Source organism: Sapajus apella, unplaced genomic scaffold, assembly GCF_009761245.1.
Source record: "Sapajus apella isolate SASKATOON/1434 unplaced genomic scaffold, GSC_monkey_1.0 scaffold2, whole genome shotgun sequence".
Taxonomy (NCBI): domain Eukaryota; kingdom Metazoa; phylum Chordata; class Mammalia; order Primates; family Cebidae; genus Sapajus; species Sapajus apella.
The window spans coordinates 7153555-7168150 of NW_022436942.1; the positions used below are offsets into that span (position 1 = coordinate 7153555).

General features: G+C 36.7%; 1 protein-coding gene across 6 annotated transcripts in view; it reads left to right on the forward strand.

Moving 5' to 3' along the window:
* ABCC9 (ATP binding cassette subfamily C member 9) overlaps positions 1 to 14596 on the forward strand; it is a 147751-nt gene that overhangs the window by 42248 nt on the left and 90907 nt on the right. For all 6 annotated transcript variants that reach the window (XM_032287599.1, XM_032287614.1, XM_032287591.1 and 3 more), the window contains exons 13-15: positions 2933 to 2973; positions 4052 to 4194; positions 10948 to 11056. In XM_032287599.1, coding sequence (XP_032143490.1) covers positions 2933 to 2973; positions 4052 to 4194; positions 10948 to 11056 — 293 coding nt within the window. The remainder of the gene's footprint in view (positions 1 to 2932; positions 2974 to 4051; positions 4195 to 10947; positions 11057 to 14596) is intronic.

Genomic DNA, 14596 nt, shown 5'->3' on the forward strand with positions numbered 1-14596 from the left:
GCATGCGCCACCATGCCCCGCTAATTTTCTTTTTTTTTTTTTCAGTAGAGACGGGATCTCACCATATTAGCCAGGCTGGTCTCGAACTCCTGACCTCATGACCTGCTTGCCTCAGCCTCCCAAAGTGCTGGGATTACAGGCATGAGCCACCACTCTTAGCAATAAGTGGTGTTACACATACTATCTCATTTAATTATTACAACAGCCCATTGATTTTGATTCTATTATTTATTTATTTTTATATATTCTTTGAGACAGGGTCTCACTTTATCACCCAGGCCAGAGTGCAGTGATGCGAACATAGCTTACTGCAGCCTCCAATGGCTGGGCTGAAGCGCCTCAGCTTCCCAAAGTGCTGGGATTATAGGCCTGAGCCACCATGCCTGGGCTAGACTGTATTATTAACTCTACTTTAGAAACTAAAAGATTGATATATAAAGAATTTAAGTAACTTGTACTTCTTTCAAATCATCCAGCTGAGGTGAAATGTGCATCCAGCTTGTCTGTCTGTAGAGATGAGAGTTGGGTTGGTATTTGAGTCAAATACAAGAAGAGAGAGGGTAGAGGGAGGCCATACTAGGGGAGAGCAATGAGAAGTTGAGGGCGAAAATGCATGATCCTGTGTTCATGACAGGGAGCTAGGATTCGTGGGTCAATGGAGCAAAATTCCAGTTTGACCACTTCAAGTTTTATGATGTTCTTCACTGCAGTCTTGGTGGTGGTGAGTCTTGGTGGTGGTAGCTCTAACACTTTGTAGTAGTGTGGTCTTGAGAAAAGTACCTATATCCTCCTAGCCTCAGTTTCTTCATCTGTAACAGGGGATAGTAATAATACCTACCATGTAGGACTGTAAAGATTAAAGAAGATAATGAATAATACAAACGTTTATTGAGTGCACACTTTGTCCCAGGCACTGTGTCAAGCGCTTCATCCTCATCTGATATAAAGCAGCTTAAAAGAATACACTTAGAAAATAGGTGACAATACAGCAAAAGAAACTATCATCAGAGTGAACAAACTACACAATGGGAGAAAATTTTTGCAACCTATCCATCTGACAAGTGTCTAATATGCAGAATCTACAAGGAACTTAAATTTATGAGGGAAAAAAAACACCTAAAAAGTGGGCAAAGGACATGAATAGACACTTCTCAAAGGAAGACATTTATGCAGCTAACAAACATGAAAGAAAGTTCAACATTACTGATCATTAAAGAAATGGAAATCAAAACCACAATGAGATATCATCTTATGCTAGTCAGAATGGTAATTATTAAAAAGTCAAGAAATAACAGGTGTTGGTGAGAAAGTGGAGAAATAGAAATGCTTTTACACTGTTGGTGGGAATGTAAATTAGTTCAACCATTGTGGAAGACAGTGTGGTGATTTCTTAAAGACCTAGAACAAAAGTTACCATTTGACCCAGCAATCCCTTTACTGGGCATATACCTAAAGGAATAGAAATCATTCTCTTTTAAAGATAAATGCATCTGTATGTTCATTGCAGCACTATTCACAATAGCGAAGACATGGAATCAACCTAAATGTCCCTCAATGATAAACTGGATAAAGAAAATGTGGTACATATACACCACAGAATACTATGCAGCCATAAAAAGGAATGAGATTATGTCCTTTGCAGGGACATGGATGGAGGTGGAAGCCGTTATCCTCAGCAAACTGACACAGGAACAGAAAACCAAACACCACTTTCTGACTTATAAGTGGAAGTTGAATAATGAGAACACATGGACATAGGGAGGGGAACAACACACATTGGAGCCTATGAGGAGGGCAGCAGGGAGGGAGAAACTCAGGAAAAGTAGCTAATGCATGCTGGGCTTAATAGGTGTAGCAAACCACCATGGCACATGTTTATCTATGTAACAAGCCTGAACATCCTGCACACATATCCCAGAACTGAAAATGAAATAGGATGACAATAGTCAGAGAAAGAAGGCTGCAGAAACGTGGCCCCTCACCTGTGTTATTATGAAACTCAGATCAGTGTTTGGTTTCGCAGTACTGCACAAGAGTCTATTTTTGACAACTAAGTCATATCTGGACTTGCAAAAGCACAGTCTGATTCTGTTGTATGTACAGTGGTAAGGATAATTCCTGAGAGCGGATGATTTTTAAGACCTGAGCTGGCTACTGTCAAGAAAATTAGATTCTAACTTCTCACTGTGTCATTGCCTGGCTCCGTTACCAACAGCTCACTTACTCTTTGGTCTCTTGGTTCCTAAAACTCTATAGTTTATGACTGTGTGACTATAAATCATCAACTGGGCTTTTGATTTTTACTGTTATTTCCAAACACTAGTATTTCAGGCTAAAATGTGAGTTTTTCTTATTTCAGCTAGGCATCTCATGCTGATCCAATGATAGTGAAATATATTCCAGGAGAGATATTTAACCATGCAGAGAGTCCAGGATATGGAGTTATTTTATTAAAGGAAAGGGCCATAAATGAATATTAATATCACAGTTGGAAAGAGAACTTGAAGTGATGTCAAATTCTTGTTTTTAATCTGTGTAATAACCTGATTTTCACATATTTAAATTAGTTTAGTAGACTAAACAAAAGATAGATTGTAACCCCTCTCTAGAATACATATTTGTTAAATTCTAATAATTTGTATCACTGAAGGATGATTTTATATGAATTTTTTTGTTTGTAACATTTCATAAGAAAAAATTTTCAACAAAGAAAAACAGATACTGGTTAAGACTAACATATGGGAGCTCATAAAACTGCAGACAAGGATATATTAACTGGGAAATGTTTATGGTCTCCAGACAAAATGACATTTAATACACTTTGTCCTTCCTATCTTCAAAGAAAGTTTAAGTAATAATAGATGATTAATTAAAATTTCTCAAAATGTTTGCACAGTTCAGTGAAACTAATGCATATTATTTCTTTCCACAGTCTTCATGAATGCAGCAATTCCCATAGCAGCTGTTCTTGCTGTAAGACACTTTTTCTTGCCTTTAGAAATGAAACCAAGTCAGTGATTATATATGATGTATGAGCAAGAATGTGTGGGTAGTAATATATATTACTTCATCTCTGTGACTTAGCCTCTATTGCAGTCTTGGTTGCAAGAGTTCTAATCCAGGGTTTCTCAATAAAGACACTATGGACATTCTGATCCAGATAATTTTTGTTCTAGGGGGCTGCCCTCTGTGTTAGAATGTTTAGCAGCATCCCTGGCTTCTAGCTACCAGGTGCCAGTAGGAACCTCAGTTATGACAATCAAAACATCACCAAATGTACGCTTAGGAGTGAAAGGAACAGTGGTTGGGAACTAACTGTTCTAATCTCAATGACCTGGTTTCCAGGCACTCTTATAACAAGATGGAGCTAGATCAACAACCAGAAAATCTTAAATAATTGCATTTATTTCATACTAAAATGACAAACTTGGCAACTTGTATTTTTTGTAGAAATTTAATTAGCTGGGCATGGTGCCCCATGCCTGTAGTCCCAGCTAACTGGGAGGCTGAGGTGGGAGGATCGCCTGAGCCTGGCGAGGTCAAGGCTGCAGTGAGCCATGATCATCCTACTGCACTCTAGCCTAGGTAATGCAGTGAGACCCTGTCTCCAAAAAAATGTAAATAAGTATTCTTTGGATATCAATGCTGACAGTTTTAGTAAAGATCCACAGTGAGGGCCCTAAAACAACAAAGCATTATTTTTTCTCCTGGAATATTTAGTATTGCTTGGAAAGGGCTTGACTGTTGAAAACTCTAGATTCTCCACCCAGCTATTCTCCCCACTTAGTAACTTGACAGAGTCAATTACCTCATCTGTAAGTAGAATTTTTGCTAACTTTCTCATAAGTTTACCATCATAATTGCAGGTAAACCTTTCGGTATTCACCAAAAGCAAATATTGTTTTAATTAGGGAGTTTCGCATGAAGTCATTGTTAGCATAGTTGCAATGGACATATTCCCATAGCAGAATGTGTTAGGTTTCTAAGACTGAACGTATGCATGTGTGAAACGTTCTTCAGCTTTCACTAAAGAACTCCTTTCTTTGCACAGACATTTGTGACCCATGCGTATACCAGTGGAAACAACCTGAAACCTGCAGAAGCCTTTGCTTCATTGTCTCTCTTCCATATCCTGGTGACACCACTGTTCCTGCTCTCCACGGTGGTCAGATTTGCAGTCAAAGCCATCATAAGGTAGGCACTAAAGTGTCTGATATTTTTTGCTGGTTGATAATAGAAATGATGTGTGTTCATGGGAGTATTTGAAAAAATAAAAAAGAACCTTAAAATCACTGCCAGGAGATAACCATTGTTAAAATTATGGTATGCTACTTTTTAGTCTATTTTTTTGATATAAAAATAATTATTTCAAAACAAAAATTTTAAATGTATCTAGTGTTTGTCTCCTGATTACATTTATTGTTTTTATTATTTTCCCCTTATTTAAGTTTTATAATACATGATGTATACTGACTATGTAACATTCCATGTTGGAAGCATTCAAATTTATTAAATAATTATCTTTTTACTGGACATTAAGAATGTTTCTATTTTCTTCCTAACATAAATAACATTGAAGTTCACATATCTCTGTTTATCTTAAACTTTTCTCTGATGATTTTCTTAGATTAGATTTCTAGAAGTGGGGATACTAGTTCTAATAGTATGTACACTTTTGAGGTCCTTGATGAATATGTTGCTTTCCACTGAAGTGGTGTTAGGTCAAAGGCAGCACACATTTTTAAGATTTTTAAAAGTGAACACAGTCATAATGTATTTCCACTAAAGCTGTGCCAGTTTATATTGGCACCAATAGTGTCAGAGAATGTTCACATCATCACATTTACTATTTTAATTTTAGTTTAATCTGGAAAAAAAATCCAGGCTTAAAGTCTCTGAAAATGGAAAGAATTGTAAAACCATTTTGTGTTTTGCTCATTTATATATGCTTCTATAGTGTTTCCAACCAGTGCAAATTTTGTCTCTTTATAGTTTATAATGAACAACTATAAAAATAGATATGATAAGACCATTTCGCCACCATTTTTACTTATATAGATGTGTTACCAAACCAGAAGATACGCTGCCTATACCATAGCCTATATGTCGTATGCTCCCATAGGTTAGGCAGTCTTAAAGAAGAATTTTTATTTTTTATTTTTTATTTTTTTATTTTTTATTTTTGACAGAGTTTCGCTCTTGTTACCCAGGCTGGAGTGCAATGGCGCGATCTCGGCTCACCGCAACCTCCGCCTCCTGGGTTCAGGCAATTCTCCTGCCTCAGCCTCCTGAGTAGCTGGGATTACAGGCACGCGTCACCATGCCCAGCTAATTTTTGTATTTTTAGTAGAGACGGGGTTTCACCATGTTGACCAGGATGGTCTCGAGCTCTCGACCTCGTGATCCACCCGCCTCGGCCTCCCAAAGTGCTGGGATTACAGGCGTGAGCCACCGCGCCCGGCCCAAGAATAATTTTTTTTTAGATATATGCTCTTTATAAAGCTATGAAACCTCAGAATGCTTTGTAAATAGTCATTATCATATTTACATCTGGCTTTTGAAAGAAATGCCAAGATGTTGCAATATTGAAGAAAAATTGGAAAATTGAACCTTTAAATAAATGAAGTATCATGTTGCAATTGACAGAAACATAGAACATCATTTGTAAGACTTTTAAAATGAGAAAATTGTGCTTGTGTCTATATCTTACCGAGAAAACTAGAACTTAATATTCAAAATAGCAGAATCTTCAGTTTTAGGCCAGTAGTTGATATTGGTTTAACAATGGCTTACTACCAAATAACATTAAAATGCATATAAATCATCTTATAAACCAAATTCCTATACAATATGATAGCATAACATAGTTTCAATGTTAACCTCTAAGACATATCATTAACAACCAGTTCTAGAGCTGTTAGTGTCTAGATCTCAAGCCTTCTGGCCACATCTGCCCTCATTTTCTTATTGTTCTGCCTTTGAAACACTTGTCCAGATCACTGACTACTTGTTATAACACCACTTCCAAATTAGGCAGTACTCTGGAAGGGAAGCTACCAAACAATAAAATTGATAAACGGCCAGAGTCTGCTATTTTGGTCCTTATTTTCACTTTCTCCACTCAACAACTGTCCCTTTCATGGTTGCACTTTTATTTAGAATTTGACTTTGTACTACAAGTGGAGATAGAAAGCAGTTGATAACTTACAATAGATAATGCCTCTGAAATCAGGAGGTTACCAAACATTGAAAGGACTTTGAGTTGATTAAAAGAGACTGAAAACAATCTAGAGGTGGTCCCCGCAATCCGTGGTATACAATTCTGTGGTAGTAAATCCTAGTACAGTGGAGGATGAATATGCCCACCATATATTTCTGCATAGCACTCTCCCTTCTGCACATCTCATGGAAAAGACATTTGCCAGTTTGATAAAGACCAGTCCGTTTTCAGGGCTCAGTTCCAGATTTCCGAAGCCATAGGCCAAACAGAATCTGCTTATAAAAGCCTGATTCTCTCAAATGAATTTCAGTGGTTGAATTGCGGGTCCTACAGAGATGGCTGGTCAGAAGAGAACATTAATCCTTTTTACCACTGTCTGATGGTTCTGGGAACCCAAATAAGTGCTCTCCCAGTGTTGACTGGACTTACAGCATTTTCTTCTGTGCCTGGGAACCCGTGACCAGCCTTTAGTGCCAGATGGCCCACAGTGAGTTGAGCAGCCTGTTTATAATCGGAGACTTTGGTCAGCTGATTTCGAAATCTCCTCTTCAGGAAGTTTGGAAATTCTAAGTCCCTCACTGCACTCTAAAATACATTTAGAAACTTGGTGGGTTAAAATGGGATAAAGCACACTCTCAAACTTGTGTTATACATGCATGTAAGAGACTTGTAAACTTCTCTACTGGAGGAAGATTCCGTACCATGTTCAATTCTCTGCTCCAAAATAATTTTATGCTTTCTTTTAAAAAGTTTGGCTCATTAGCCGAAGTTGTCTTCATGGCATTCAATGGCTGAGACCTGTATATACCTCGTAAAATGGAAGAACGAGGCAGGTGTGATTTAGATTGTCTCCTCACACACCCCAGCGCTCCATACCATTTGAATTTTCTGGACATTTTATGACGAAGTGTTCTTGCCTACTTTCCCAAAACCCAGTAATGAAAAGTAACTATTATCTAAAGTAACAAAATGCTCTAAGAAGAGTGATGTTTTTTTTAGGATGCTTGCCTCTCACTTTTGTACTTTGCTTTAGTTGTAAGAAAATAATATATGTGTTTTGCTCTTTTAAAAGTAATAGCTTGTGTCCTTTATAAATAATTTGAGTTTAGGTATCTGTACATTCTGTTTGATGTACAATTCAATATCTGTGTCCAAAAAGGCTTTTGGCTAAGAGAAAAACAAATGTGTAACACAAATCCTTCACTTTCTTGGGAAGTAACTTCGTGTTCTTGCTCTCATGTACCTCCCAAAAGAATGTATGTATGGCTAGTTCACTGCATTACCTTAAGTCAAATAAATGGTTATTCATATTTACTGTATAGCATACTTATACTTTGACCTGATCTCTGTATTTCAGTTTACAAAATTTTATAATTCCTACAAAAAAAAAAAAAAAAAAAAAAAAAAAAAACATGTGACTGCTGGGAACAAACTTAGTTTTCCCAATTAATATAGCTCCTGTCTAGGGTACTTAAGCTGTTGTCTACTCACCCAAAGCGTAACTGGGGAAGTGAAAAAATAACATACTACAAAGACCTAAAATCTTTTTGTGAATAATCTAAACAAATGAGAAAATAGTAAAATACTGATTTAGAAAGGTGGTAGTGGCAGGATAGCAGATTGATTGGTAAAAAATATACCTACTTTCGAATTCCGGCCCTACCAGGAAATACGCATTGTTCGACCTCATTGTTGTTAAATGAGCACAATAATATTACCTGCTTATGGTGGTTGAGAAAATTTAATGAGATAATACACAAAAAGTGCCCACCATGTTGCCTAAATATTTTAGGTATGTTACAAATCTCCATTTTACCATCTTATCATCATTTCACTCATCTCTACCCCATGCCTCAGAGCATCTTCTGTGGAGGTGCATTCATTTATTGATACAGGTACATTGCTAGGCATTAAGAATTGCAAAGATAAAAGATAGCCTTACATCTACAGGGAGTCCAGGGAGGGACTCCTGGAGAGAGAGACCAGGAAGGGAAACAAATTGGTATATAATGGGCTATGGCATTATAAAGCTATACACAGAAAGCTATGGCTCATAATGGACATTCTTGAAGCTCTTTGAGAGAGAAGGGAAACTATCTGATGAATAAAGATTTAAAGGAAGTGGCACTCTTTCATAGAATCTTTAAAAGTAGGTAAGACTTGGCAAGTTGGAGAAAAAAATAAACGTGTTTTAGCAGAGGGAGCAGAAGTTTCAAGGGGAAGAGGCGGGTAAGTAGGTGAGAAATCTTGGTATCTTCAGGAGACTAAAAGTAATTCAGTGTCATTGGAGGAACGGTTCTGATGTGGGAAATATCAGGGCATGAAGCTGGAGAGTAAACTCCTGAGCAGCTTTTAGATGATGCTAAAGATGCGTAAAGGCAACCGGACGCCATTTGTCACTTTAAGAAGCGAGTCGTTACATGCATAGATTTGTATTTTAAAAATATAAACCTGGAAGCGTGGTGGAAATTACTTCACCCTCAGTCAGGATTTGTGCATTTTCAATAGTCATTTTACCTCTGTGATTTCTGAAAGGACCTCACATGAATAGAAAATGCTTTTTGTATTACTCATTTATTATTTCATCAGACATTTCTTGAGGAATGACCATGCTATATTGTAGGCATTGGGATAGATTCTATAGTTGAAAATCTGCTTTTAAAGAGCTCACAGTCTAGTAGCAGAGATAGACATGAAACAAACACCAACAATGACAAAACAGCATTGCTGGAGATCCTCACGCAGAGAGCCTGGGGACTTGGGAGGAAAGGGAAGTAAGAGGTTCAGAGACAGGTTAGTATTGGCATCCATTGATGGTCCTTGTCACTGATGTTTCAAAGTGGGTTATTATGAAGAGAGAATGTTCATCCCCATTCCCAATCAAGGTCAGGGGTCATTGCTTCCAATGCTCAAGAAGAGTGGGCTCATTTATTCCATAAAAGCTTTGTGTCTGTACTGGAAAGATTAGTGATTTGTATCTGTACTAGAAATGGGAATGGAAAATTGAACCAACCAACTTTACTTAATGTCTGAATCATTGGTTATTACTTCTTTGATTTATTCAACAAACATTCCTTGAACAGCATGTTGCAGGCATTGCTAGATTTGGAGTTATAAAGACAAATGAGCCTGGCTTCTCCACTTTCTTTTTTGTGCAGAGACATAGTGTGAGATTATTAAAAAGGTATTTCTTTGACTGACAGAGCTGCACTTCTTAAAATCAAATCTTTTCAAAATATAAGAACAGAATGGCAATTACAATCTACAAAAGTGAAGAAGAAATAACTGCTATTTAAGAGGAATGAGATAATGTTTCATAAGGCATTTATAACACTGTTTTTCAAGTCTATGTGGTCAGACTTTGCTGTCAAAGACTCAAAGAAAGTGTGCAAACTGAAGCTCTTCCTAAACAATTACCTCTTTTAGTTCCCTGCAACAACAATTTGACAGCTAGTAGATTGCCTCAATGGATTTTCATCTTCCTTCGTGTTTCCGTGGCAGACAAAGCCAAAATGCTTAAATATCATGGGCAACAGACTGAATTAAATTTACTTTTTTCTCATTTCGTTATTATGTCACAAAAAAACAAGCCCTGCAGGCCTGGCTTGAGGAACTTGATGATAAGTTCAAATAAATTAAAAAAAAAAAAACATTTATTTTATACATACATTTTCTAGTTTCCTATAAAAAGGCAATACCTCCCCCATAGTTGCTGCTGCATATACTAAGCAAGTTTTTCCACTTTCTGCATCCTAGCTTGCCAAAAGGAGCACTTGTGTTTCTTTGCAACTTCACTGAGTTTTCTTTTGTGTATTATTTATAGGATAATGTCTACACATTTTATTATTGTTTTCTTTGTTTTACTTATTTATTTTTGCTTCTGATCCTATGATACTGGTTTGAGAAAATTAGAATGGGTAGAGTACATGAGCCAAGTAGTCTTGTGCCCAGGCTTGTACTGAGGCCGTCACAGTAAAGAATGTTTGCAAACCAGTCTTCTAGAGCAGGGCCTCTCAAATGGTAATGTGCTTATGAAGTACCTCTGGGTATTGTTCAAATGCATATTGTGATTCATATTTGGAGGCAGAGCTTAGATTTTCTGTTTCTAATAAGCTCCCAGTTGATGTTGATGCTGCTGGTCCTTGGCTGAAACTTTTGAGCAGCAAGACTCTAGAGGCCCCTCTCCTTGCCAGATTCAGAAAATGTGCGTAATACATAGTGCTTAAGCAAGATATACAGTGGCCAGGGACTCCAGAGCTGTAGTGGTTACATGCTAAATGGTTTTAGGTAGGTTATTTAGTTTCTCTGTACCTCACTTCCCCCTCATTTATAAAATTAGAATACTAAGAGGAATTTCCTTATTGTTGTTAATCACTGTGTTCCAAGTTCCTAAACAACTTCATTGTTTTTGACAAGGAATATAATTGAAAAAAAAAAAAAAAGGCAAAGAATGTACTGTTGAATTTAGGGTGACAAGTGGTCCTGATTTTTCTGAGATTTTTCTGGTTTTAGCACTGAGAGGTCCATGCTCTGGAAATCCCTCTGTCCCTGGCAATTTAGGATTGTCAAAACGGTTGATCTAGCTGAATTCCCAGTTGGTCTTGAAAAATGACTCTCACAGGCATCCTACTCACCATAATAATTTGTGTTAGCGGGTTATTCAAGTAGTACTTGGTTGGTGGTGGTTTTATTGTTAACTCTTATTTTGTGTTTGTTGCTTTTTGCAGTGTTCAAAAGCTGAATGAGTTTCTCTTGAGTGATGAAATTGGTGATGACAGTTGGCGAACTGGTGAAAGTTCGCTTCCTTTTGAGTCCTGTAAGAAACACACTGGAGTTGTAAGTGCTTTGCTTTTCTTATGGAAGTTGTGAATAGAGGACAGTCTCAGCAGAATATGAGTGATATTTGAAGTGATTATAAGCTTTATTTTTTAACCCATCTGAAGAAAAATTGCCACTTGCTTCTATACAACCTCACAAGTCTAAAGTCAATAAACAAATGTATACAGCTTATCTTTATAAATCCAGAAAGAATTGTCTGAAGAGATAATACATGTTCAATTCAAAAGGAAATTGAGAGTTTGGTTACTCCAAATTTATATAAAAATAACACAAAATAAGCTTACTATTCATGCACCATTTTCTTATAATACCTTTTAACTATATTATACTTTTTAGTTTAAAACATATTTTCTGATGTATATTATCTTTTGATCCACTTAAAATATTACATTGTCTCTTTTTATTTTCCAGCTGAATTACATTGCATTGTCTTTTTCTTACTTTCCAATTATCCAGCTCTTTTTATTTTGCATGTCACGAGGCTTAAATAAAATCATAAGATTAGTAAGTGGTAGAGCTAGAATTAAAACCTGAGTCTTGTAAGTTGTAGACCAGTTTATTATCCATGATACTAATATTTACTTAGTATCTACATAAAATCTGGAAACATAGTCAATGTTATTTTGTCATGCATTACATGTAATATGAATAAGTTATTTTTTAAATATATGACTGTGTTTTTAGATTTTTTGGCTACCTTGTGCTTTGTGCTAAGACCTAGGGATGTAGCAATGAACGAGATGTGAGATCCTTCCTGTCACAGAATTTGCTTTTTTGAGGCAGGAGTTGATGAGCAAATTAAAATAATAACATAGTTTCACTGTGTGAAGAAAATAAAAGAGGATATCAGAGAGTGAATTGGGTACTAGAAGCAGGGTAGTCATTTCCAAGAAGTCCCTTCTGAAGAACCAGCATTTGAGCTAAGACCTGAATAAAAAATAGGTACCTTTCCTGAAAGGTTATGGGGAAAGAGCATTCCAAGCAGGAGAACTAGTAATTGCAAAGATCTTGAAGTAGGAATTCATTTGGTGTATTCAAGGAACAGAGGGGCACTGTGGTTGGAGCCTGGTGAAGAGAAAGATGAGATGATGTAAGAACAATGATTGAGGGCCTTATAAACCATGGAAAGAGTTTGGATTTTATTGATATACAATAGGAAATTATTGGAAGGTTTCAAAGTAGCAAGTAATATAATTTTGCTTATATTTTTAAAAGATTATGTTGTTGTTTTCTGTGTAGAAAGAAGTCACTGGAGGACAGAGAGTGAAACATGTAGATCAGTAAAGAGATCATTATAATAACATAGGCATGACAGGACGATGGTTAGAATTAGAGTTTTTGGTCCAGTTGCAGTGGACATTGTGAAAAAAAAAGATCAAATTCAGTATACACTTTAGAGGTTGAGCTAATAAAGACTTGCTGATAGATTGGATGGAGGAGGTGAAGGAGAAAGAGGACTCAAGGAGGAATCCTACATTATTGGTGTGACTTCTGGGTAGATGATCTAGCCATTAACTGAAATAGGGAGGCTGGGAAATGAGGAGATTGACATTGAGGTGTAATCAAGAGGTACATTTTGCACATGCAAATTTTGAGATACTTCTTAATCCAAGAAGAGACATAAACATTGTAGATATAAATTTAAGAGTCATTAGCCATTAGATAATATTAAATCAATGACTGGATTATACCACTTTCTTGAAGAAAGTGTCAAAAACATTCTGAAGAAATTCATAAAAATTAATATATTTCATAAAGTAGAAAAGCATTGTTCCACAGTGAGTCCTAAGTTAATATTAATGTTATTATTAGAAAAAATATGAATATATTTACCATTTATGTGAACCAACACAAGTGTACATGCAGTCTCCTGACTACTGATTAGAACACAGAAAACTTTTCCCAGGAAATCATCTATTATATATTTTTTACATCATGTTTAAAATTGCTAAAAATAGTTAAGACAATCATGTGGCTATATTTAGACTTGTTTTCTTCTGCCGTTCTGGAGGGTTCTTTTTTTTTTGTTAAGTTGTTTTATTGAACAGGTGTGATTTTGTCTGAGAAGGGACTACCATGCTTATATATGGCGGCGGAACAATGCCTCAGAATACTTGTTTGTTATTGTGTGGACATCGACACAAAGACAAAAATGCATTAAAGAGTGTCTAAACTTTTCAGTAGTAGGAAGGTCAACTATTTGATTAGAACCAGGCTTGTCCCTCTTTGGATGGTCTTAGACTACCAAAGAACTCATCTTTTAGAGATATGGTGATGACCTCAAGAAACACGATACAGGAGGTCAAGTTCATGGAGTTAGGGAAATCTGAAGAATTTTTTTGTATGAGATGTGGCACAGAAGAAAAATGGAACAGAGAAAATGTTTTGGAAAGAAAAAAAGAATCCCCTTCAAATGCATCCAATATCTTCAGGGTTATTGAAACCAGACTTGACTTCTTGATGTCTTTCAGGGTCAGTCATCACTGCCGATGGGCCAAACCACAAATGACAAACTTTTTAAAATGGAGTGAAAAAAGCTGTGTGTTTGAAAATAACACTAATGGAAACTCCTCCTTGAGAGTGCTTAAGATACTATGTTTTCTGTAAAAGCTTAGAGTTAAGTGGTTTTGGCTGTAGAATCTCCATGGAGAATTAGTGACAGTCTAGGGCCAAAGTCTCTTCATATTACATCTGTGGAACTTCGACTCAAATCTCTGTCAACACATCTCCTCTTCCCACCCTCTTCTTAGTTTTTTGAAGGGCATGAAGTCATTTCTTTTGGACCTGTGGGGGCAATAATGTTACAGAATTAAAGACTCTAAAAGACAGTGCATTTTATATGTAGGTATAGACCTATTTTGTATGGAAAATATATTTAGCCTAAAGGATAGTGGCTTTCTACAACCTCTCCTGCAGTGTACTTCCAGGAGTATTTGTGAGGGCTGTGGGAAGGAAAAAAGAAACTAAAATAAAATTTTATGAACATACTCTCCTCTTCTCTCTATTTGAAGTCTAAATATATTAGTATTTTCTGTGTGACTAAACGACTGCTAGTGTCTTACTTTCTAATCTTTTCAGTGGCTTTTTAGTTTGTATATTTATTTGCGCGTAGCCTAGCAATGTACTATTTGATAGTTTGGTGTTCTCTTGATACACCAGTTGATGGAAGTTGGAAGAGCAGTATCTTGTTTGGATTAAATTACTGATTATTCAGGGACATTCCTAATTCCCATAGAACCCAATGGATTTTTCAAAAAGCTAAACCTCACTTTGGGAGGCTGAGGCGGGTGGATCATGAGGTCAACAGATCGAGACCATCCTGGTCAACATGGTGAAACCCCGTCTCTACTAAAAAAACTACAAAAAATTAGCTGGGCATGGTGGCGCATGCCTGTAATCCCAGCTACTCAGGAGGCTGAGGCAGGAGAATTGCCTGAACCCAGGAGGCGGAGGTTGCGGTGAGCCGAGATCGCGCCATTGCACTCCAGCCTGGGTAACAAGAGCGAAACTCCATCTCAAAAAAAAAAAAAAAAAACT